General features: G+C 55.3%; 2 protein-coding genes and 1 long non-coding RNA gene across 13 annotated transcripts in view; 2 read left to right on the top strand and 1 right to left on the bottom strand.

Annotated features, from left to right (window-relative positions):
• PACS2 (phosphofurin acidic cluster sorting protein 2) overlaps positions 1-17,165 on the top strand; it is a 69,188-nt gene extending 52,023 nt beyond the window's left edge. For all 8 annotated transcript variants that reach the window (XM_027463698.3, XM_072041682.1, XM_072041681.1 and 5 more), the window contains exons 19-24: positions 2,847-2,889; positions 6,367-6,409; positions 7,039-7,174; positions 9,705-9,931; positions 11,361-11,474; positions 12,483-17,165. In XM_027463698.3, coding sequence (XP_027319499.1) covers positions 2,847-2,889; positions 6,367-6,409; positions 7,039-7,174; positions 9,705-9,931; positions 11,361-11,474; positions 12,483-12,601 — 682 coding nt within the window. In that variant the 3' untranslated portion in view covers positions 12,602-17,165. The remainder of the gene's footprint in view (positions 1-2,846; positions 2,890-6,366; positions 6,410-7,038; positions 7,175-9,704; positions 9,932-11,360; positions 11,475-12,482) is intronic.
• On the bottom strand, positions 17,019-21,132 carry LOC140003021 (uncharacterized). Its single transcript, XR_011810938.1, has 2 exons — positions 20,428-21,132; positions 17,019-17,451 (listed from the first exon to the last, which is right to left on the bottom strand). It is a non-coding gene; the product is annotated as an uncharacterized lncRNA (long non-coding RNA).
• Positions 19,846-22,258, top strand: part of MTA1 (metastasis associated 1) — an 81,581-nt gene continuing 79,168 nt past the window's right edge. For all 4 annotated transcript variants that reach the window (XM_038183072.2, XM_038183073.2, XM_038183071.2 and 1 more), the window contains exon 1: positions 19,846-20,006. In XM_038183072.2, coding sequence (XP_038039000.1) covers positions 19,979-20,006 — 28 coding nt within the window. In that variant the 5' untranslated portion in view covers positions 19,846-19,978. The remainder of the gene's footprint in view (positions 20,007-22,258) is intronic.

Raw genomic sequence — 22,258 nt, 5'->3', positions numbered from 1 at the left:
GCTCCTGAATGTGAACGCAGCTTGTGAAGACGGACCCGGTCCCTCCTCTGGCTCAGCGGTGCCCACATCACCCACCTTGTTGCTGCGTGAACCTCATGAAGCCAAAGGAAACAGGGATTTACGTGTGCCCTTCACCTGGTGCAGCAGTGTGGAAGAGGACAGAGTCAAGGCTCAGGAAATACCCTGGACGTCCTGTTGAGCGTGGCCAGCCCGCTGTGGGAACAGGAGCGATGCTGGCTGAGAGCTTCCACTGAAGACTTGGGGGGACAGGGACAGCGGTAGGCAGCAGAGAGCAGCAGCTCCTCCGTGGGAAGGGTGCTTCGTACCAGAGACAAACCTTGGAGGGATGGTGGTGGTGCCTGGCCTGAACTCGCACAGAGGGCTGCGAGTCCTGTCGTGGTGAAGTCCCTTCTTGCCTGTTGTTCCCCTGCAGGACTCGCTTGGGATAAAGCAAATATCTGAGACCCTCCTGTTAGGAAGTCACAGTTGTGTGGCTGTGTATGAATCTGCTCTGGGTTGCTTAAATTGGAATGAGATCTTGTGAAAAGGCTAACGGCGGGCATAAGTGGAGAAAGCGATTATTCAGTCTCCCTTACTGTAACCTTTGTGTGCTTTGTGGTTTATTTTGTACTTGGTCCCAGAAGTGAGAGAGATTATTCCTTCCCTTTGCCAGGTGGGTGACTCCTGGTGATTTGACTTGTTGTTTCTAAGAGTCTTAAAGCATCTAAATCTGCCCGTGTGTCTTCGTTCCATCTGAATTAATTTCTTCTGGTGGGGAGGGAGTATGTGAGTCTATTTCTGGACAGTTCACCTTTGAAGGATTGATCTCAGGTGGATGGATTTTGCTCAATCAGTACCAATAATTAGACAAAACCCATTCCAGATAAAGAAGAGTTTCTTTCTAGCCTCTCTGCACAGGTCTCTTTTTTTTATATTCCTCAGAAATGGAGAAGAACCATTAGCGATGCTGTTGAAAAATCACAGACAAGGGTTAGGGTCTAGCTATAAATTATAAGGGGCTGTGGTGGAAGGCCTTGGCCAAGGTGAGAGGATTCTGGATGAATGTTTTGGGATCCCAAAGGACAAGAAATTGGAAAGAGCATAAAAGATAAAGCGAAGAACAAGCACAGCTATCTCATCTGTACTTCGGTCTGCGTGAAGAGCAGCTGCTCTGATAAGCTGTGTTTTCAGAGGCATGCATGTGAGATCAGAGATCCCAAGAAGACGTGTGCCAGGACTAGCCTAGCCCAGCTGAAATCCAGATGGATTCCTTCAGGGACGGCCTGTGCATCACTGTGAGCTGCGATAAGTGGTGGCTGAAGCAAAATACTCATTTCACAGCTGCCCCTCGGCTCTCTGTGGTGAGAGTCTGAGCTCCCAGCGGAGCAGGAACAAGTTACCTTGCTGGAATTGGGCAAGGTTTGCTTTTCAAGAGCTCAGAGCAAAGCCACCCAGCGGCTGTGAGGTGACGAGACCGCGATGGTGCTTCCATCCCTCCCAGACTTGCTTCTTCTGCCTGCTTCGTGGCCCGTGGAGCTGAAGAAAGGAGCAGAAAGCTGAGCTGCTGTTCGTGCTTCTCCAACATCTGTGTGTGGTTCTCCTTGCCCTTTGCAGAAGAGGAGCTGGAAATCTCATGTCCGTAGAGATCTGTTTGCCAGGGGACCTGCAGCCGTGGTTGGAAAGATGTGGCCTTTCTGGCTTCCAACCCCACACGGTGGGCTCTGCTTGCTGTGCTCTGGGGGAAGGAGGGAAGATGCAGTGCCTGGGGCTGAAGGCAGGAAGGAAGCAAAGCCCCCGGCTTGGCTGCAGATCTCGGGGCAGAGCGGAGGCGAGGCAGGAGAGGAGGCAAAAGCACCTCTGAGTCACGTTTCCTGCAGTTACGTGCCACTCCTTCCGTAGGGCCTAGAGGAAACTGTGCAGCCCCTGGTAGCCACAGGGTGGTTGGCAACTTTGGTGCGTTTCTGTGCTGCAAAGGGTGCAGAAATACCCGTTTCAGTGAGATATTTGCGCTGTGCTCCTGCAGCCCTGTGCTGCCCCACGTGCCTGCCTTCCTCCTCGCTTGGATCCTCCCCTCCTGTCGTTGTCGGTTCTCCCTGGCTCCTGCTAGGTGTGGCTGTGGCCTTCGTGGCTGGCCCGGTTGTCGTCACCCCGCCATCTTCCAAATCCCGAGGCAGGAGCAGAGCAGGAGAGGCTTGCAGAAAGCCGTGCTGTCCCCAGGCACCGTGTGCGTGCTGTCTGCCCTGGTGTAGCCGTGTGCTGTCCTCCAGCTGTGTCCCGACCCCCCCGGTACGCCCTGGGGCCTGTCTCAGTGGCTGCAAGCTCCCGGTGGCAGGGAACGTGCATCCACACGCGTGTGTGTGATGTGTGTGATGTGTGTGTGTGTCCGTACGTGCTAGTGCTGCCCCAGTAACCACGTGTCACGGCTTGTAACCCCGTGGCAGGCTGTAAACTGCTTGTAGCAATGCCGGGCTGTGCAAGGTATGACTCCCTCCCCAGGCGTGACGGCCTGCGCAGCGCTGCAGGGACTAGTAAGTAACGCCCCGCTCCCCGCCCTGTCGTGCCACAGGCCCGTCTCCTCGTGGCAGGAGCCCGTGTGGCTGTGCCCCTAAAGCATGTTTCTGTCTCGAGCACAAGGGAGACGCTTCCCTCGAGGGGCCTTCCCCCTCAGAGGCGTGCCGCAGGCTGTGTGCTCCTCCCCACCCATGCTGGCAGGGGGCCGTGAGAGGAGACCTTGGACTGGCGCTTGCACACTGTCCGTCCCCGCTGCATGCTGGAATGCGACGTATGAAGTGAGTATCGTGCCCGTGGAGGCGGGCTACTAACAACTCTTTTCTCTTTGCCTCTAGCCCCGATGAAGAATCTTCGCAGAAGTTCATTCCCTTTGTCGGGGTGAGTGTGTCTTGGTTACTGTCTCAAGCCACAGGGGTTCAAACCAACTTGTCACCTGCTTTTTGGGGTGCAGCAGGAGCACTTTCTTCTCACTCCAGAGAAGGAAGCGTGATGCTGAAGTGCTCCGACCCGCAGCCTGTCTCTGCTGCAGGCCAAAGCACCGAGTTAGTGGGAGTCACTCACTGCTGGCCACGTGCAGAGGAATGGGCTGTGTTCCTGAAAACCTGGCCTCAGGGTCGCTGTGCTGAACGTTGCCCTGTGTATCAGTTCAGCCAGATTTGTGTTCCGATGTCAGTCCTGTGTGCTTGTCATGAACAGTCTCCAGTCCTCTTAACATCCCCTCTGCTCCTGGGAAATGGAGGGTGCGTCCCTGTAGGGAGGTCACAATGCCACGGTTATGTTTGTCGGAGGCAGGAGGTGTGTAAGATATTTTAACAAGTGAGTATGTAGGGAGACAGTACGTATATAAGTAATATATATTGAGATCGTGCTCCCTGGTTTTCCTCCTGTCTTCATGCTCCCAGCTTGTGTGGCCAGGTGCAGAACGTGTTTGTGCACAATGTACTCTGCCTTTTCTAGATTCCTTCCCTTTATTTGATCATGCTCTTCAATTCCTTAAGTTTTAGGTATCCAGTCACTGACCTGTGGCCCAAAGGATATCCCTTGACTGCTCTTCAGCTGCTGGATGTCCTCTTCACAGCTTGTGCTGCTCTCCTGTAGCTTCTCTTTCTTGCATGCTGGTTGTCTTGTTTTGCCTTCTGTGTTAGGCTGCCTCGTGTGTTCCCGTTTGTATCCCTGTCAGTGCATCAGAGCTAATCTGAGACCCCGAGGAGTTCAGAGAGTTTATCCACTCTTGCACTCAGGCTGACCCTGCTTTCACTCTGGGGTCTCATCTCAGCACAAATCTCTCTGCGGTGCTCCTGTGATGCCGATACACCTTTGTTTGCTGAAGGAAAGATGTCTTCTGCTAAAGCACAGGCACATCTTCCTGATTTGCTCCCCGCTGCTGAGTTTTGCTGTGATATTGAACGTGTCCTGTGATTGCTGGTGAAGAACTGCTGTTAGGAAACAGCCGTTCACCTTCCCAGTGGCAGGAGAAGCCCAGAAGTGCTTGAAAGCTCCTGGATTCATCTTGCCGGAGCTGTTTAAGCTCTGCAAAGCTTTTCTTTGGGGCCGATTTAGTTCAGTGCCACGTGCAATGGGAGTGTTTGTCCGGCTCCTTTTGAACAATCGTTGTACTTACAGCACAGCACTTTATCCAGACTGGATTTGATTGTCTGAAAGGGGAAGAGTCAACAGGTCTGTTGTGTGTGTAATGCTGCCAGCCTCCCCAAATTTTGCCTTGGAGACATGGGTTGGCTTCCTATGTTGGCTGGGAGAGAGGGTCAAATTAAATGCTTCTTATTCCTGCCTCTGACATATTCCTGACACAGTAATTCTCCATGAGACATGTCCAAAGAGACTCGTAAAGGCCAATTACAGGCTTCTCACCAAGTACAAAGCTGACCATGAACTGTTCTGTCCTTCAGCTGCAGCCTGCTTGGAGCTGTTGGCCAAGGCGGGGAGGGAGCCAGCGATCTGTGGTTTTGTGTCTCCTGATGCTGCTTGGACTCTGTTGGTTTCTAGGCTGCAAAATCTTCTGTCCTGCAGCTGGGTCATGCAGGGTTTGATCTGGAATCAAGCAGGGCAGCTCCGTGCTGCTCAGCTGGGCTCTGAAGAGGTGAGAGCAGAGCCTCACGAGGGACCAGCCGGGCACAAAGGCTGGCAGAGAGGCTGCATCATCAGCCAGGTGCCAGGAGAGTTAACAGGATGCACATCCTTCCCCAGGGGAGAGGAGGTTGGCTGGATGGAGGCTTTGTTGGAGCTGCAGCAGACTCAAGCCCCTCCCTGAATGAAGGGAGGGGAAGGTGTTGAACCTCGTCTTCCTCTTGTGTCTGAGCTCGAGCATCATCAGGCAGCCAGCAGGAGGGAAAAGGCCAACAGAGATTTCCTTTCTGGCTTGCAGATCAAGGTGGCTGTAGGCAATTTGCTGTATTGCTCGCTCTTCCTCTGACTCTTCTGCCTCCCCTCCTCTTGTTCCCAGCTACTCAGTCTGCGAAACATCCTCCTGACGTTTAACTCACACAGCACGAGTGGTTGCTGGACTGCAGGGCCTGATTTGTTCCCCTCTGAACAGAGACTGACCAAAGCGAGCTGCAGCCCCTGCTAAGATCCCAAACTCCTTTTCCCAAGCCAGTGTCCTCTTGGGGAGCCACTGCACACATACAGCTGCGGTTCGAGATGGCTTTTCAGAGCCTGGAGCTAACAGAGTCTGACAGCTCTCTGACAGCTGGTGCTGAGTGTACAGCACACCCCTGCCCCTCCAGGAACTGTGCAGACTCCTTTGCTTCTAATGATGGGATCTTCTTTGCTCCTGTAATCTGCTCCTTGGAGATGTGCTCTAGACATGGTCATCCTGAACTTAGCCATCTTCTGTTCTCAAGCTAGATAGGCAAAGCAGCATAATTTCTCACTCCAAAACAAGTTTTATTGACTTGAAGTCATTTTGCAGCTCTTCCCCACTTGTCAGCACGTTTATGGTGCAGACTTTAGCCCTGCATACAGGTGTAAGGCCCTTAAGAAGGGTCTATTCTGCAGTGCGTAATGATGCCCATGCAGATTATCCCAACAGGGCCCTGCTTTATATCTCCGAGGGTCATTTTATCTCTCTAGGCTTAGTGTGTTCTTGGGAGCTTGCTTGCAGCATGCCCTGTTCCACAGGTTCCTGTTAGCTCTCTGAGTGTGCCATTTATTCTTGTCCTGGCTGCACTGACCGTTGGTTGTTCATACCAGAACACATTTGTGTCTGTTTTACGGTGTGATTGGGGTTGTTCTGAGCAGTACCTGTGATGTTTTATCTCATGTACAGTTGGTCTGTGCCCCACTGGCCTTGTGAGGAGCTTTATATTCTTTGCTGGACTCTTCTCTTGTTTGGAGATTGGACTCGTCTCTTGTTTGGAGATTTGAAAACTCTGTCTAGAGACTGTACTTTGTCCCTTTTGTGGTTTCCTAACAAACCCAAGCTACGGTGAGCCCTGGAAGCGGCTGCAGTTGTGTGGTGGAAGCAGTGTTAGCAGGTGCATCGGAGCGATGCTGAAGAGATGTTCCCACAGGTGTCACGGGCAGATCCTATAGCTGACACAGCCTGCGGCTGACCCTGGGCTAGTCAGAGCTGTGCAAGTCTGTAGCAGCTCTTTGGGGTCGGTGCTGTTTTTTGGATAATTCAGGGAAAGGTGGTGAGCTGGTTCAGCTTGGCTGGACACAGCTGGGACCTGCCTGGCCCTTACAAGACTCCGCTTCCTAGCATGCTTTTACACTGCTCTGCAGGGCCAGAGCCAAGGGGGGTGTAGGGTTGGGCTTAGTTTGGGAGGCGAGGGCTCCTGAAACTTACGGGATTCGTGTTTCATAGAGCTGTGCTGTTCTGTTCCCCCTTTCTAGGTGGTGAAGGTTGGAATAGTGGAACAATCCTCTGCAACGTCAGGTAACAAGCATCTTGTGGGTGCTTTCTTGTGTCATACGGACTGCGGGAGGCTGATTTCACGGGCTGAATGAGCTTATTTGTTGTTTGTGTCTCGAGGTTTTGTAAGGTGAAACCGCTTTTTATTAGCTCTCAGTTCTCTATTGCATTTAACTCCAAGTGGCCGTCCTCACCTTAAGAAGCCTTTTCTCTTGATGCTGTATGAGGAGCTTCAGGCCAGCTGAAATTCCCTCACCCTCATCCAGGGAACTTCCACTCAGATCTGAGCAAACCCCTTTTTTATGTGTCTTGTCACTGGGGTGGGTGCACCGCTGTGGTTATGTGAGGTTCCTGCTCTAAACCAGAAGGGGCAGCTCAGTCACCTAATAAATTCAGCATCAAACACGGTCCAACCCTGGGAACTCCAGGACAGGCAGCCAGTTTGCTTCTTACCCCAATACAGAACAAATACCCGCGTGGTGTGGGCATGGGGGCAGTCAGAACCAGTGAGCTAGCTGATCTCTGGATTGAGCCTGAACAAATCCAGCAGAGATCTGTGCAGTGTGTGGGCAAAGAGACTGAGCTGTTATCCTAGCGTGCGTGTGCTGGGCCCTGAGACAAACCCAGACAAACTGTGGCTTCTTCTCTGCAAGGTGACTCTGATGACGCAGCCCCCTCAAGCTCCAGTGTCCTTTCTTCTACCCCGCCTTCTGTGTCTCCTGCTGTGAAAGAAGCCTCCCCCACGCCACCTTCCTCGCCGTCTGTCACAGGCAGCTTCTCGTCCTCAAGGTAAAGCTTGTTTTGTCTCATTACGCTCCCCCTTGCCTGTGCTATGATACACACAGGGAAGAGGAAATCTGGTTGGGAAGGTTTGTGTTCTCCCTCTTCTGGTATTTGCCCTTTGAGACTGGATTCTGTTGGGGAGAGATGTAGGCCAAGAAAATACCTAATACACAGGATGTGGACATCACCCAGATGCCTGTTCCATAGCTAGCCTAATCCCTCACAATGGTTATAAAATGTTTTTAAGGGACTATAAGGGCAGAGGTGCTCTGTGGGAAGAGCAGGCTTTTTCTCTGTGGGGTTGTGAGCTGACAGCTGTCAGTGGCATAACGGAGCTGCAGTTTCCATCCGAGCATATCTGAATAGCAAGGAGACAGCACCTGTAGGCAACACGAAGCTCTGGCTTTGCTGAAAATTTTGCAGGTAAAGGGAGGAAACCAGGGGAAGATTACTGGAAAAAAATTGCCCTGAGCAGGCCTCTTGCTTTGTTGCCAAACAAGATGTTGCTTTAGCTGTGTTACAATTTGTGTGTGGTTCTGGTACCCACCTCTAGAAGCACGCGGTGCAGGGGAGCACAGGTAATGTGACCAAGGGGCTGAGCAGCGTCTTAGGAGGAGGTACAAGAAGAGCTTGGATTCCCCAGGTTTGGGGAGGAGGAGACAGGGAGGTAAGAAGCTCAAGTTTTGCAAAATCACCGTGGTGCTAGGTTTAGAGAATCCTGAGCTGTGGTTCACCAAACCTGTGGTACGAGGTCTGGGGGGACGCAGTGAGACTGGCAAGAGGTCGGTTAAAAGGGAGAAAGGAAGGGGATGCTGGCAGCAGGAAAGGTGGATTGGGACCACATTTTTCTCTGTTACTCCTTCTGTGGCAGCAGGATCAGCAGATCCAAGAGAGGGCAGGCAAATTCACGGAGAAGCAGATGCATCAGTTGACACTAGGGGGTGATACAGGGATCCCCTCTGCCATCCGTAATCCCAAAGAACGCTCTGCCTTCAGAGACTGGCTTCACATGCTCTCCCTAAACAGCATTTCCTACTTACCCACCACCCCAGAGGGCCCTGTGGGGCCCTTTCAAGCCTGTTTTAGATATCAGAAGTTAAAGTTTCCTTTAACAAGAGGAACTGGAAATGTGGAAGTCCCAGATTAGCAGGTGCCCAGTGACTGGAAGGTGTTAGTGGCCTCCTGGGGCAGGCTGAAGCCTGCTTCCCCCCAGTCCTTGCTGCTGAGCCCCTTGGAGCCTTCCTGCTGCCCAGGCAGGTCCCAGCAGCAGCTGGTTGGCACTGCTGGGGCTGTGCAGGCTCTGGAGAGCAGAGCTGGCTTCTCCCGTGTGAGTTCCCCACGGGCTTCTCAAATGGGGAAGTGGTTTGGGGACCCGTTAGGCTGTAAGAGCTGTGAGGCGTGGAGGTGGCACGTCTGAAGCTAACACCTCGGCTTTGGGAATCGGGTACTTTTTAGCCTAGTGCTCTGCGGTAAAATCATCAAGAAATGAGGAAGTTTAGGTTCAACATTATTCCGTCTCCACTGATCCGTATGTGACAGCACAGGGGGGTGGAGGGTGACCCAAACTGAAAGGTTAACCCATGTGTTTAACTAGGGATGGAGCAGGATGTCCTGTGCAGGCAAAGTGAGCATAAAAATGCTTTGTCTTTACAACTGAAATGAGAAACGTAGAGCCTTAAGACTCGAAGAAACTACAACTTTTTTATTAAAAAAATAATAATCTCAGTTTGGAAGTTGTCCTGAGAAATCAAACCCTGGTTTTGGTGATCCAAGATAAACTCTGCTTTGCTGTCTGGCTTCAGATGAGTAAATGACAAAGAAAAGGAAATGATTTGCAGAGAGGACTGTAACAATGGTCCGTCCTTGCTTTACATGAGAGCTTCTTTTTACAGAGGGGATGTAGACGGATGCTTATTTTATTCAAGAGCACAGATTCATAATTTTTTTTAACAATTGCCATTTCTCAAGCAGGGCACACAGTTAAATGTAATTAGCCAGCAGACTGGTAGATAAGATTTTGTCATATTATTCAACACCGTGTCGTTGTGTGGGAAGAAGCACGGGCTGTAGGTCAGCTGCAGGCCCACTGATTGGGAACCCCTGATGCAGAGGCAAGGGGCGGGCAGGGAGGGCGGTGGAATTTCCCAGGTTGTTCATCTTCCCTTTTCTGGCTCAAGAAAGGCAGGCAGCATGTTTTGGTGACACATGTCTGTTACCACACAGTGCGCGGGAGTCTTGGATAGCACGTTGTGTCCTGAAATCTGCCGTTGTTTAGCAAACATGGCAGGACGTGCAGAGCCTTTTCCTAGCACAGGAATTCCCCAGCCTGCAGCAGGGCTGTGCAGCCGATTGCCCTGCGCCAGCTCTGGGGCAGGGACCTGGGAGATCAGGGCTGCTGTGTGACCTGGTGGGGCATTAGGACAGGTGCCTGTCCTCTCACCGTCTGCTCAAGAACAGCAGCCACTCTGAAAAAACACAGATGGGGAGAACTTTGCTGCCTGCCGCACAGAAATGATCATCTTGTCTTGTTTTCTAGCCAGAGCCTTGGTGCTGAGCTGATGGGCCTGCAGGTGGATTACTGGATTGCAGCTCCACCCGTGGACAGAAAGAGAGACCCGGAGAAGAAGGACCCCTCCACTACCAAAAACACACTGAAATGCACTTTCCGGTCCCTCCAGGTCAGCAGGTTACCTGCCAGCGGTGAGATTGCCACCACTCCGACCATGTCCATGACTGTCGTGACAAAAGAGAAGAACAAGAAAGGTAGGCTGGACGCGTTTGCTGCTGCCAGAGGCCAGGAATGCAATGCTGCTCTCCTTGTTCTGCCACTCTGAGGCTGACTTGTCAGTCCCTCATTACAGTGACTTACTCATATTTTTAGCCCCCAAATCCCTCGTCTGTCTGTAGATGAGAGGTGGTTGTGTAAGGTGATAGTTTGAAGGGGTGGCTCCTCGTTGTGCTGTAAGAAGGGGATGTCTTCACACCTCCAGCTGAGCAGCTAAGGTGGCAAAGCCCAGAAGAACAAAGGTGGGGACGCAGAAAGGTCATTTGGGGGTGGCTGTGCAGAAAGCCAGGAGATGTGCTGCTCTGGACAGCTTCCCTGTGTTGTTTGTCAACCCACAGGTATGGGTTTGGGGTGTTTAGATAACGGGGAGCTTGTGACCATGACCACCAGACCCTGCAGCTCGTACAGCTCCCTGCTGTGCTCTCTCTGGTGTGTGGCAGAGTTGCAGAGAGAATTTGGACATCTGTGCATCCCACCATGGGGCAGAGTGTGGCAGCAGCCCCAGCAGAGCCGTTTTGCTGGGTTTGTCGTGGTGTCCTCACGTTAGAGTACAGCTGCCACAGCCAGACCTGCCGATTCCTTGCTCGTCTTTGGGGGAGGTGGTGTCGCTCCCAGCAGGTTTGCAGCAACGCAAGCTCTGGTGCTCCTGCACTGAGTGCTTTGTGGGACAAGGAGATATAAAAGAGAAGTTCTCAGTGCAAACAAAGCCCGATGTTGATTAAGCTCATGGCTTTGAGTGTCTTTTTCTTACCAAAAAAATGCGGTTTAGATAGTGTCAGTAATTCTGTATCTGCATCTGGCCTTGGTAACGTGAAACATTAGGAATGGTGAACAGCTCTGCAGAGGAGCACTTTCAGGGAAGCAGCGAGGCAGTTCTGCACTTGCATTTGACTGCCAGTAGCTCTCTGGTGCAACATCTTCCTGCAGTCATTCCTGGTGGGAGCAGAGTTTTGGGGGCTCTGAGAGGAGGTTTGCAGAGCCTCCCAGACCCGTGGCTGCAGGACATGGGCACGTAACCCATGGGCGCTGTGCCTGGGAGCCACCTGCAGTGTGTGGGACTCCCCCTAGGTGGTGCGGCCGCCCGGCAGATCCCTGGCTGGGGATTGCTGCACATGCTGCTGCCAGCCCAGCGTCCCTGCAGAGCAGCAGGAGTCCCCCTGAAGCATCCCTGCGGGGCCTGGCTGTGAGCTGGGAATGCTTCTTGGAGAGACAGCCAGGCCTGAAGTCTTCGTGTGTAGAGGCGATGGTGCAATGTCACCTGGTCAAACTCCTGCCAAATGGGTTAGAATTAAAATCAAGGTTAGAATTTTGAGACGTGAACGTTTAAATGCAAAAACACAAAGGAGTGGTGGTACATCTCTTGTGAATGGCAGAGATTCACATTGTGCTGCTTTGATTTTCTTCCAGTGATGTTCCTGCCCAAGAAAACAAAAGACAAGGAGGTCGAGTCAAAGAGCCAGTGTATTGAAGGCATCAGCAGGTTGATTTGCACAGCGAAACATCAGCAGAACATGCTGCGGGGTAAGTGCGGCTTGCATCCCCTCAGGCTCCGGGGTGAGGCTCAGCTGCTAATGTCTTCCTGCAGACAAAGAGCTGAGCTGGTCTTCTGCCCTGTGCCCTGCAGCCAACGTAATGGGGGCCTTCCTGGGGAAGCACTTGCATGTGGGGGATTGCTTAATAGGTCTGGGATGTGGGAAGATCCTCCCTCTCCTAGGAACTCCTCTGAATCAGTGCCCTGGGTGAGGACAAAGACTGGGCCAGGTTCCATCTCCCCTCCCTGTCATTCAGGGCTCCTTGTGCACATCTGGGAAGGAAAAGGAATGGTGGAGGGCCGTGAGTGCCTGCTCCTCTAGGCAGGAGTCTGGCACAAAGGCACACCACAGTGATAGGTTTGCCTGCAGATGCTCTAAAGTGCCTGTCAGCAGAGCTGTGCATCCCATATCTGTACCCTGTCCAGTTAATAATCCCCAGTAATTCACTGTTAACTGCACAGAGATTTGCTTTTAGGTCACCTTCCTTAATTCTGGCCCGATCCCTGTGAGAGGGGTGAGCGTTAGGGGTGGTCGCAGAACATGTCACCTCTTTAGGAAACAGATCTCCATTAAAAGTGCAACGAGGAGAGACTTGTCTCCATCTCTATGAGAGCACGTTTGCTCAGAAAAAGAAAGCGGAGAGTGTTTAGGAAGCTGGAGGGATCAGATCAGGTGAAGCTAAAATCAGTGGTCTGGGGAGCTGTGGCGTCAGCGCGTAGCGATGATACAGGAGTGCTGCAGGAGCAGCCTGAGCTGTACTCCCTGAAGCTGGTCTGCACTCGAGCCTTTTTCCCTCGTGCCTGCAGCCACTTACAGAGACAGCAGGAGGGTGGCCGGGCAGAGCAGCTCGTACCCTGAGCGCAGAACGTGGCCAGGTTTCCCTCTGCTGACTGCAGGGAGATTTCTAGCAAAGCCGTTTCTGGCTGACCACTTCCACTTGCTATTTTTTTAACTCACCTTCTTTTTTTTTCTTCTCCTTTTTAACCCTCCCCTGCAGTCCTGATCGATGGGGTAGAGTGGAACGACGTCAAGTTCTTTCAGCTGGCAGCACAGTGGTCCTCTCACGTCAAGCACTTTCCCATCTGCATTTTTGGACACTCCAAATCTAACTTCTAGCCCCGCTCGGCGGAGGGACCTTCTGTCCGTCCCAGGGACTGCACACCAGGAGCCAGGAACTGCGTGCCAACTCTGACTCGCGTCGCTCTGCCCTCTCCTGCAGAATTAATTACAGATGTGCTTGGATTACTTTTGAATTACTTTTTTCTATTAACTCTTAAGTTTACTACAAGGGAAGGAAACCCCTTTAAACAAAGGCAAAAAAACAAAACAAAAACAAAAAACAACACAACAAAACAGTCTTAAATATAGATGTGCTGACAACAAAGCTGTGGGGGAGTTGGCAGGAGCAGGCAACCTGCCCGAGAACACCTACCACTTCCAAGCAGATAGCTGAATTACTGCACTGCTTATTAACCTGAGACCTCATTGGTGTGCGCGGGCCGGGGAGCCGCGGATCAGCTGGAACAGATTTTGCAGAAGAGCACGCACGTTACGATGCATTTGGCCCCCTCCCTCCATATTGCTAGCAAAACCAAGGGCCAGTCTTTCTTCCTGCTGCCAAAGGACGAGAGATCAGCGAGGCTGGAGGGAGCTCAGCGGTCTGGTTTGGGAAACAAACCGCACAGCTAGGGAGATCTAGAGAGGAGCTCGCCCTTCGGTGCACCGAGTCCGCCACGAGGACAGGCAGGTGACACCTGAGGAGGGTTGGGCAGGAACAGGAATTAGGGAAACACGAGGTGCAAGGGGAACTCCAGTGTCCCAGGTCAGTGACGACGACCAAACCGAGCCAGTCACCACGTCCCTGCCGCTGGCTGCGCTGCCGAGGGACGCCGCGCCAGTGGGGTCGCTGCTATTTACATACTCACCCCGGTTATTTACCTGTCAATAAAACCTCGTCCAGCCTCTAAAGGGAAAGGATTTTTTTAATAGCCGCAGATTTTTTTTAATGCTTTCTAAAAAAAGAAAAACAAATAAAAAATAAGAGGCGGGGGGGGTGGGGTGTGGGGTGTGAAAAATCCGATTGCCAAAAAACCCCCACCCCAAACCCAGAAGATGAGCCGTTGTCTGTGAAGTGATGCATCACTGTCGTGGCTGGAGTCAGGGCCGGCTCCGGCGCTCTGCACGTCCAGCTGCCTTCCCGTCCATCTGTCAGCCTGCACACATGAGGTCGCCTGGGCTGCTTTATCCGCTCTGCCTTTGTCCTGCTCCACCTGCGCCGTGCTCCCCGGAGCCAGCTGCTGGCTTCGCCTGGGTGTATGGTCACCCTGCCCAGCCTAACACCCAGGATTTCTCCGCAAGGGGTGCTGCGGGCAGGTGGCCTCCTGCGGGAAGCTGCCCTGACCGTCTGCTTTTTGGATATCCCTTCGCAGGGGCGTTTATTTCCCCGTGGGCTGCGTCCCTTCCCTTCCCAGCAGGATGTTTGTCCCTGCAGGGCACTGCCTGCGGGCTGAGGCTCTGCCACGAGATTCAGTCCCAAGCTGCAGCTGGGACACGGGGGAGGATGAAGGCAGCCAGGTTCGTTGTCCCTCCGGGGCAGCAAGGTGTCCTTGGGGGAGCTGGAGGAGTGAGGCTTGTGGTGTCTCGTGCCCAGGGCTCGTTTTGGCCTGGCTCTGGCTGTGTTTGTGTTCGCTTTGTGCATCTCGCAAGGACAAGGGGATGCTCCCGCAAGGTGTGGCAGGCAGCAGCTCCGGGCAGCCCTGGTGCTACGGATGTGGCTTTTTGCTCTCTGGGCTTCCTGAGGTGTTGGCAGGAGGGACTGGAAGCAGGTAGATGGGGCTGAGGGAGCAGCGTGTGCCTGCTGTGTCGAAAAGCAGATGCCTCTGGCCTTTTGGGGTGAGGGACTGAAGCTTTGGTGGGGTCCTTTGGGTCCCTGCCTTGTGAGCAGGTGTGGCTCCAAAAGCATTTCCAGAGCGTGCTTTCAGAGAGCAGTGATGCTTCTGAACCTTTCCCAGCATCCACTGGTCAGGTTTGGTTTTTTTTTGTCTTTCTTTTTTTTTCCCTCCTTGGTTTGTACAGGTCTGGAGAATTTGCTTCGTCCTGCTCGGTGGCTCCTGCCCGTGTGGCTTGGAGCAGGGTGCTGGCCGTGTGCTCTGTTGGGGCTGCTGCTGACGGGGAGCAAGGGGTCACCAGGCGAGAGCGTGATCCCTGCTGCCTCTGCTGCCTGTCGCGGGGCTGCTTCGCCGAGTTTGATTTCACAAAATCCTTTCCCAGCACAAGTGCACCCTGCCTGGTGGGGACGGGGCTTTCCCTTCGAGCCCCCCGCGGGAGGAGGACGCTGTGTAGTGCTGGGCAGGCCGTCTCGTCCTCTTGCTGTCCTCCTCCTCCTCCCCACGGGCAGCTCTACCTCCATCTACCTGTGCCAGGAGCTCAGCTCCGGTGCAAACGGCGGCGTGTGTCCACTGGTTCGTGCATTTTTGGCTGACCTGAGCTGATGCTGGAGGATTAAGTAGCGTTGCCTAGCAGCAGCAGCGTGGGAGATGGCGTATAAGCACATCGCTTTTCCCTTCTTTTTTTTTTTTTTAATTTTATTGAGGCTGTTGCATCGAAAAAAAAAGAAAAAGGTTTTTCGAGGAAATTAGACGGGACGGGACGGACAGACTGACCGCCTGCAATAACTTTGTTTACTGGGGAGCGAGGGGGGAGCGTGGCCGTGCTCCTCCCTGCGTTTTGACCTGCTGTACAGAACCAGAGGGTAGCTAGCGTGGGGTTTCCGTGGTCCTGCCCGTAAATGTGTGTTGCCCTGCGCTGCTCTGTGTGTGTGTGTGTGTGAGAGGAGAGCTCACGCTCGTTGCGTTTCACCTTGGTTTGCATTTTGTGCCACCTCTGTACCACCAAACTCCCCGGGAAGCTCTGCGCGCCCGAGGGCTTGCGTCTCCGCAGGGTTTGTGCCCTGTGGGTCTGGCAGCTCTCAGCTCTCCCTCCAAGCGAGCTCCTGCTCTCCCAGCAGGATTTGGGGTGAGCACCGGGGCTGGGAGCGTGGGGGGGGGAGAGGTGGCTGCGTGTGAGCTGCTGGGTGCAGACAGACGGCTGGGGGCAGGAGGCTGCATAGCCCCGTGTTCAGCTCGAGGGGTTTGGGGAGAGGCGCAATTTAAAGGAAGAAACACCACGGTGTTATCTCACCAGCCCGGGTGAGATTGGGCTGGACACAGCTGGTGTCCTTCCCAGTTGCTGGTGGGAGCAGGGCCCCTCCGTGCTCAGAGGTGAGGCCTCAAGAAGAGGCTCGCTGCTGTCGCTGTGCTGTGCGAGGCTGACCTAGTTTATCAGTGCTGGTGAGCAGAGGACAGAAGGAAGGGTTTTGTGGCGGCGTGTTGCACCTTGTGCTTCCTGGTCCTCTGCTTTTGTTTTTTTTGGAGACTAAGGCTTGTCCCCATCCCTGCCCGGGCCGCTCAGCTGCTGGCTGTCCTGCTGCACTGGCGATGTTGCAGGGGTCTTGGGTGGCTTGTGTAGCTCAGCGCCGCAGTCATTGCTCACTTCATTCCTTACCCTTCACATCTCAGCGGGAGCTGCGGAGTCCCTCTTAATTACACATGAGCTTGGGGAGAGCCCCCGTCCCCGTGGCCGTGTTTCGCTGTGTTATTAGCACGTGCTTGCTGCTTAATCCTGCAGGGCGGGCAGGGGTGGGAGGCTGGAGGCTTCGGGGCCTGGAGGAGCTGCGCCTGGTGGTGTGCAGTCATCCAGCTTGGCCGAGCACCACGCTGACCCCTGCTCACCTGAGATGACAGCAAAGGCCTCGTGCTGCTTAGGGGTAGCAGGAATTCAGCTGCAGCTTGGCCCAAATGGCTCTGCCTGGTCATTTCTCACCAGGAACGGGTGCTGGAGGGAGCAGCGGCGAGCCAGGGCTTAGGGCATTGCACCTGGTACCTCAATTTTTAAGAAAACCCTGGTGAGAGGAAGCAGAGCTGATGGCTTTCTGCTGCTGGATGTGCCGGGGGATCCTGGGGTGAGGGCAGTCCTGCTGTGCAGCAGCACCAGGCTGGGGGGCCTGGTGCTCCCCTGGAGCTAGGTTGGATGCAAGGTCCCCGTTCCTCTGGTCTCAGCCTGGTGGATCGCTGTGTGGTCACTCGTTTTGGTGTGACGCTCCCTCTGGGCTTACCAAGTAGGAAGGGAGAAGGCCAGAAATGAGCAGCGACATCTCCCAGAGGATTTCTGGAGCTTCTTCAGCAGGGCTGTCAGGGGAAACCCTCCTGCAGGGACAGTCAGCGGCCGTGGGACAGGCAGGAGAAGGGGACAGGCCAACGTGGAAAGCAGCAGGTGACTGGTTTCCTTAAGGAAGAGCTCTGCTCTTGGCCACAGCAGTCAGCTGCTGCTTTGCACCTTGGCCGGAGAGCCTCACCTGCCCCGCTGGAGATGCCACAGGGAAGCCCTGTGCTCTGCTGCGTGCCACGAGCCTCGTCCGGACCGCAGCGCGCAGGGGGATGTTACCACTGTGTAGGTTCCTGAGTTGTCCATCTGTTTCATCGTTGTATTGTTTGGGTTCTATTTTTTTTTTTTTGTTATGAAGACATTAAGTGTAAATAGCCTTTTTTTTTTTTTTATTTTGGAACAAACTGCAACGTGCTCGACCTCGTCAACTATTTTATGGTACTAATGCAACACTAATAAAACTGGACATGAAAGCACATACCCGTCCCTTGAGTCATCTCTCGGCAGGGGCTGTTCTGGGGCAGTTGTCTCTGGTAGGAAATGCTCCTGGAGGCTGCTGCCAGCAGCTGGTCCCTTAAGGCAAGGTGTCGAGCTCCCATCATGGCCAGATTTCTTCCATCCTGAGTGTGGGGTGGGAGATGGGGGGAACTGGGCTCTGGGTTTTCTTCTGGAGCCATGTGGGAGACGGAGCAGTGAGGTGCTGCAGTGTGTTGTACAGGGAGCTGTGAGCAGGACCACGGTGTGCTTTGTTCAACTTCTCACCACTGCTGTAAGGAAGAGGAGAGAGAAGAGATGGTCAGGGCAGCCTTCCCAGGCATCACCTCCTGTGCATGAGCAGGCTGGGAATGCCCTCAGCTCCTCCGGGACAGCAGGTCTCACCGCCCCCAAGGGGTCTTAGCTACAGGAAATCCAATTTTGAACAACAGTCGTGGTTTTTTTTTCTTGCATTGTATCTCCAGCTGCCCAGCAGAGCTGGTGGAGCAGCACATCCTCTCCCAACAGCACTGTCCTCTCCTGGTTTTTGCAGCCCTGCCGCCCTCTCCCCTTCAGGAGAGCAGAGGACCAGCCCCCCAACACCAGGGAGCAGGACATCTCTCGTGTCTTCTGCAAGGGAAGAGAGGTGCAAAGGGAATTTGAAGGGCTGACCTTTGGGTCCTGGTCCCTCAGGGAACTCAGCAGGAGTGGAGAGGGCTGTGCTGGGAGCAGGGAGCAGCAGAGCGGGGTGATGAGCAAGAGGGGAATGGAGCTGGGTGTAGCGAGGATGGGTCAGGGTCAGGGTGTGCCCGCTCGCATGCAATAGGCACAGAAATCTGCCCTCGCCCACGTGTGCTGGGATGAGCTGATTTGGGCCAGGCGGCCTCTGACCGGGCTCTGGAAGCGCCGGCATCTTCTTTTTGCAGGTCTCAGCCTTTCCCTGTGGATGTGCTTCCTCGGTGCCGCACGAAAGGCATCAAATGCAAGAAACGCCCCATCAAAACATCCCGAGGGCTTTCTGGAAGGCCTGCGTTTGCCATGGGGAGAGCTGGTGACACCCCCAGGACCAGGCTTTGGAGGAGGGAGACTGGGCTTTGACCATCCCACTCCTTCCCCGGCTGCGTCTGCCGGAGCCAGCTGCCCTCCTGCCGTTGCACAAGGCCCCGGTGGTGACCACAGCCATTGCTCAACGTGGAAGAGGAGCAGCAGGGAAGTCCTGACATGTTTTTGTTGCTATCGTTTAAAAACCCATTTAGCGTCTGGCAAGAGCAGTCAACACCACATGACTGGCCACTTCTTGGTGTGCAACCACCAAGTGCCCCATGATGCGATTTGTAAATATTTATTCTGGATAATTTTTCTGTGTCCTACTGAATTATTTTCCGCTCGGCGGAGCAGTGGCGGCAGCAGCCGGTCCCTGCATGCGGCACGGATGGCGGTGTCCGCAGCGGCTCCATGGGCACAGCTCAGAAAGGAGGGAATATCGCGGTGGTACCCTCCATGAAGTGAATGTTTTTGGATTTTCACTGCCAGCTGGGCTTTCCTGGCTCACTCCTTGCAATACCGGGAAGGTGGAGGCATGGCCTACTGGGATGTGGGGCCTGATGGGGATTTTGGCACCTCTGGGTGCTATGTTGAATATGACCGTGCCACCTGTGGGCCCTGCCTGAGCACGGTAGGGCCTGGGGCTGGGACCGTGCTCAGCACCAGGCGCTTCCACAGCGCCGGGTCGGGGCTCGCTGCCTGGCCTGGGCCTGGCATGTGGGACGTCAGCCTCGTCACCCTCACGGGGAGCGAAAGGCCTGGTGGTTTTGGCTGGGTGTGAGCACTGGTGGTGGGTGTGTGGGTGAGGATTGTGTGTGAGCACAGGCGGTGTGTGTGTGTGTGAGGGCTGTGTGAGCACAGGTGATACATGTGAGTGTGAAGAGGGCTGGGTGTAAGCACAAGTGATATATGTGTGTGTGAGGGGTGGGTGTGCACACAGATGGTATATGTGTGCGTGTGAGGGCTGGGTGTGAGCACAGGCAGTGTGTGTGTGTGTGTGAGAGCTGGGTGTGCACACAGGTGATATATGTGCGTGTGAAGGGGACTGGCTGTGCTCACAAGTGGTATACGTGTGCCCATGTGAGGGCTGGGTGTGCACACAGATGTTTTGTGTGTGTGAGGGCTGGGTGTGAGCTCAGGTCCTATACGTGTGTGTGAGGAGGGCTGGGTGTGCGTACAGGTTGTGTGTATGTGTGTGAGGGCTGAGCGTGCACACAGGTTATATATATGTGTGTGTGTGAGGGCTGGGTGTGCACACAAGTAGTGTATGTGTCCGTGTGAGGGCCGGGTGTGCACACAGGTGGTCTGTGTGCGTGTGAGGCGGGCTGGGTGTGCGTGTGCCCGCCTGAGGCGGGCTGTGTGAGGCCGGGCGGGCTGTGTGTGTGTATAGATGTGTGTGTGCATGTGTGAGGTGGGCCGTGTGTGTGTAAGGCGGGCTGTGAGTGTGTGTTTGTCTGTGTGTGTGTGTGGTGTCTCTGTGTGTGTGCCCCGCGCTCCGCCCTCCCCCTCCATCCTCCCGCAGGCCTCTCCCCTCCCTCCCTCCCTGCCGTCCTTCCCCTTCCCCTCCCTCTCCCCGCCGCCGCCGTGCCCCTGCCCTCCCTCTTTCCTCCCTCCTTCCCTCCCGGTGCCTCCTCCCTCCTCTCCCCTCCTCTCCCTCCCTCCCTCCCCCGGCGGCGCGGCCCCTTTAACTCTGCGCTCCCCTCCCCCGCCCGCCCCAGCCTCCATTTTCCAGCGGCTCCGGCACCTGGAGGCGGCGGCGGCCCGCAGCCGGCCATGGCCGCCAACATGTACCGGGTCGGAGGTGAGCGGCCCCCGCCGCCCTCCCGCGGCTCCTGCGGGGCCGGGACACGCGTGGGGGGCCCGGGGGGGAGCCGCGGGGGCACGGCCGGGGATGGGGGCGGGCTGCGGGGGGTCGGGGCGCGGGGGGAGGCGAGCACAAAGATGGGCAGGCTGCTGGGGGGCTGCCCCCCTTCCCTTGCCTTCCCTTCCCTTCCCTTGCCTTCCCTTCCCTTCCCTTGCCTTCCCTTGCCTTCCCTTGCCTTCCCTTCCCTTCCCTTCCCTTCCCTTCCCTTCCCTTCCCTTCCCTTCCCTTCCCTTCCCTTCCCTTCCCTTCCCTTCCCTTCCCTTCCCTTCCCTTCCCTTCCCCCTGCCTCTCTCCCCTCCCTGCCCGCTCTCCCATTCCTCTCCCCCCCCTCCCCTGATTGCCCTTTGTTTTAACTCACGGCAACGCAGAGGAGAGGCAACAGGGCCCCGGCGGGTGGATTTGATTTTATTTTATTTTATGGAAGATAAACACGCAGGGTGGTCTGGCGGGGAGCTCTGCGCTCAGCCATTTTCCCTTCGCAGAAAGTGTGCGCCGCAACTTCTCCCCCCCCCCCCCCCCCAGGAGCTGCTTTGGGGGAGATGCTTTTTGGGGTCCCCCCTCCCCGTCCCCAGACACCCCTCGTCTTTCAGAGTTTGGTGAAACCAGAGCGAAGTGAGCGAGGGAGGCGACACAGCCGGGGCGGCCAAGCCACCCTGCCTGGCTGCCACTACTTTTCTGCTTCCTCGGCCTGCCCTCACTTTGTGCTCTGGGATTTTTTGCTCCTTTTGGCACAGCCATACTTTTTTTTTTTTTTTTTTTTCCTGCTTCTTGGTGCCGTGGAGGGCCGAGATGTGCCTCTGGGCCGTCCCGGCTTTGTTTCTTGGAGGGTCTGAGGCTGGTGTGCGGTGCCTTGTGGTGGTGGCTGGGGGATGCTGAGAGCGGCAGGGCGAGGGGAGCTGGGGGAATTCAGGGCTGTTTAGTGTCACGGCACCATTCTCGCATGGGATGCCGTCCCTGGTGCCCTGCACGGCCAGGTCTGCGGTGGGCAGGGATCTCTGCAGGCCGCTGGGCCACCTGCTGCTGCTGCAGGCTGGCCTGGAGGATGCTCGGGGCCTGCCCGCCCCGTGGTGGCATCCCGGAGGACCACGGTGCAGGGATGGCATCCTTCCCTTGGGCCCTGCCCAAAGTGTTTGGCCACAGCGCCCAGACACCAGGGAAAACTTCCTGGTGTCGCAGCTGGCGTCCCTCATCCCTCATCCTCTCCCTGTGCCCCCTGAAGAGAGCCCTGCCCTGCCAGCCCTGTGCCCTAGCTGTGACAGCAGTGACATCCCCGCTGGGCCAGCACTGCCCACCCCGCTGCCTCCTGTGTGTCCCTGTGCTGCTCCCAGCTCCCCAGGTGGCCTTCCCAGCGCTGAGCAGCGGGGCAGGACCCATCCCTTCACCCCACTGGTGCAGCACAGGGGGATGTTGGCCACCTTTGCTGCGAGGGTGCGTGCTGGCTCTTGGGTACCCTGTTGTTTCTCCAGTTGTTTTTCGGCAGAGAAGCTCTGCAGTCAGCCTGTGGCGCTGCGGGGAGTTATCCCATCCCAGCTGCAGGACTTTGCTTAGCCTTAGCTGAACTTCCTGAGGTGCTTGTCAGCCCGTTTCCTGGCTTGTCAAAGTTCCCCTGAGTAGCAGCCCTGCCCACAAGTGTGTGGCATGCTTTTCCTGGCTCCCCAAACTTTTGGTGAGCGTGTTCCAGTCCCAATCCATCGCAAAACATCCACAGCTGGCCTCGTGTCGGTGCCGAGGGATGCTGTTAGCAGCCAGGTGAAGGCTGTGCTGCTGCTCGCAGCCCTCTGAGCCCGGTGTTCATCTGGTGAGCCTCCTAATCTGCTGCCCAGTGCGTATCCACCTTGCTGCCCAGCCCTTATCTCAGCATTTTGGTTCGAAGGCTCCCATGGGGGGCTACGAGGCCTTTGCCACGAGCCACTTCCAACACCCCTGCTCTCTCCTTAGCCACACAGCCAGTCTTTGCATCACAGTGGTGAGTCGGATCAGTCGGGCATGATTTCCTTTTGGTATTTTGCCTGGTCTCAGTCACCTCGGTGTGCCTGGGAGCAGCATCCAGGCCTTGCTCCGAAACCTTCCCAGGCAGAGGGCAAGGCAGCTGGCCGGTGGCCAGGGTTACTGCGCTCTGGTACCCTACATATGGCTGAAGTCTGGGTTTGCCACACGACCAGGACCACCATATGGGCAGATGCAGCTGT

This window comes from Anas platyrhynchos, chromosome 8, assembly GCF_047663525.1.
Source record: "Anas platyrhynchos isolate ZD024472 breed Pekin duck chromosome 8, IASCAAS_PekinDuck_T2T, whole genome shotgun sequence".
Classification (NCBI taxonomy): domain Eukaryota; kingdom Metazoa; phylum Chordata; class Aves; order Anseriformes; family Anatidae; genus Anas; species Anas platyrhynchos.
This window is presented reverse-complemented; position numbering and strand designations above follow the sequence as displayed.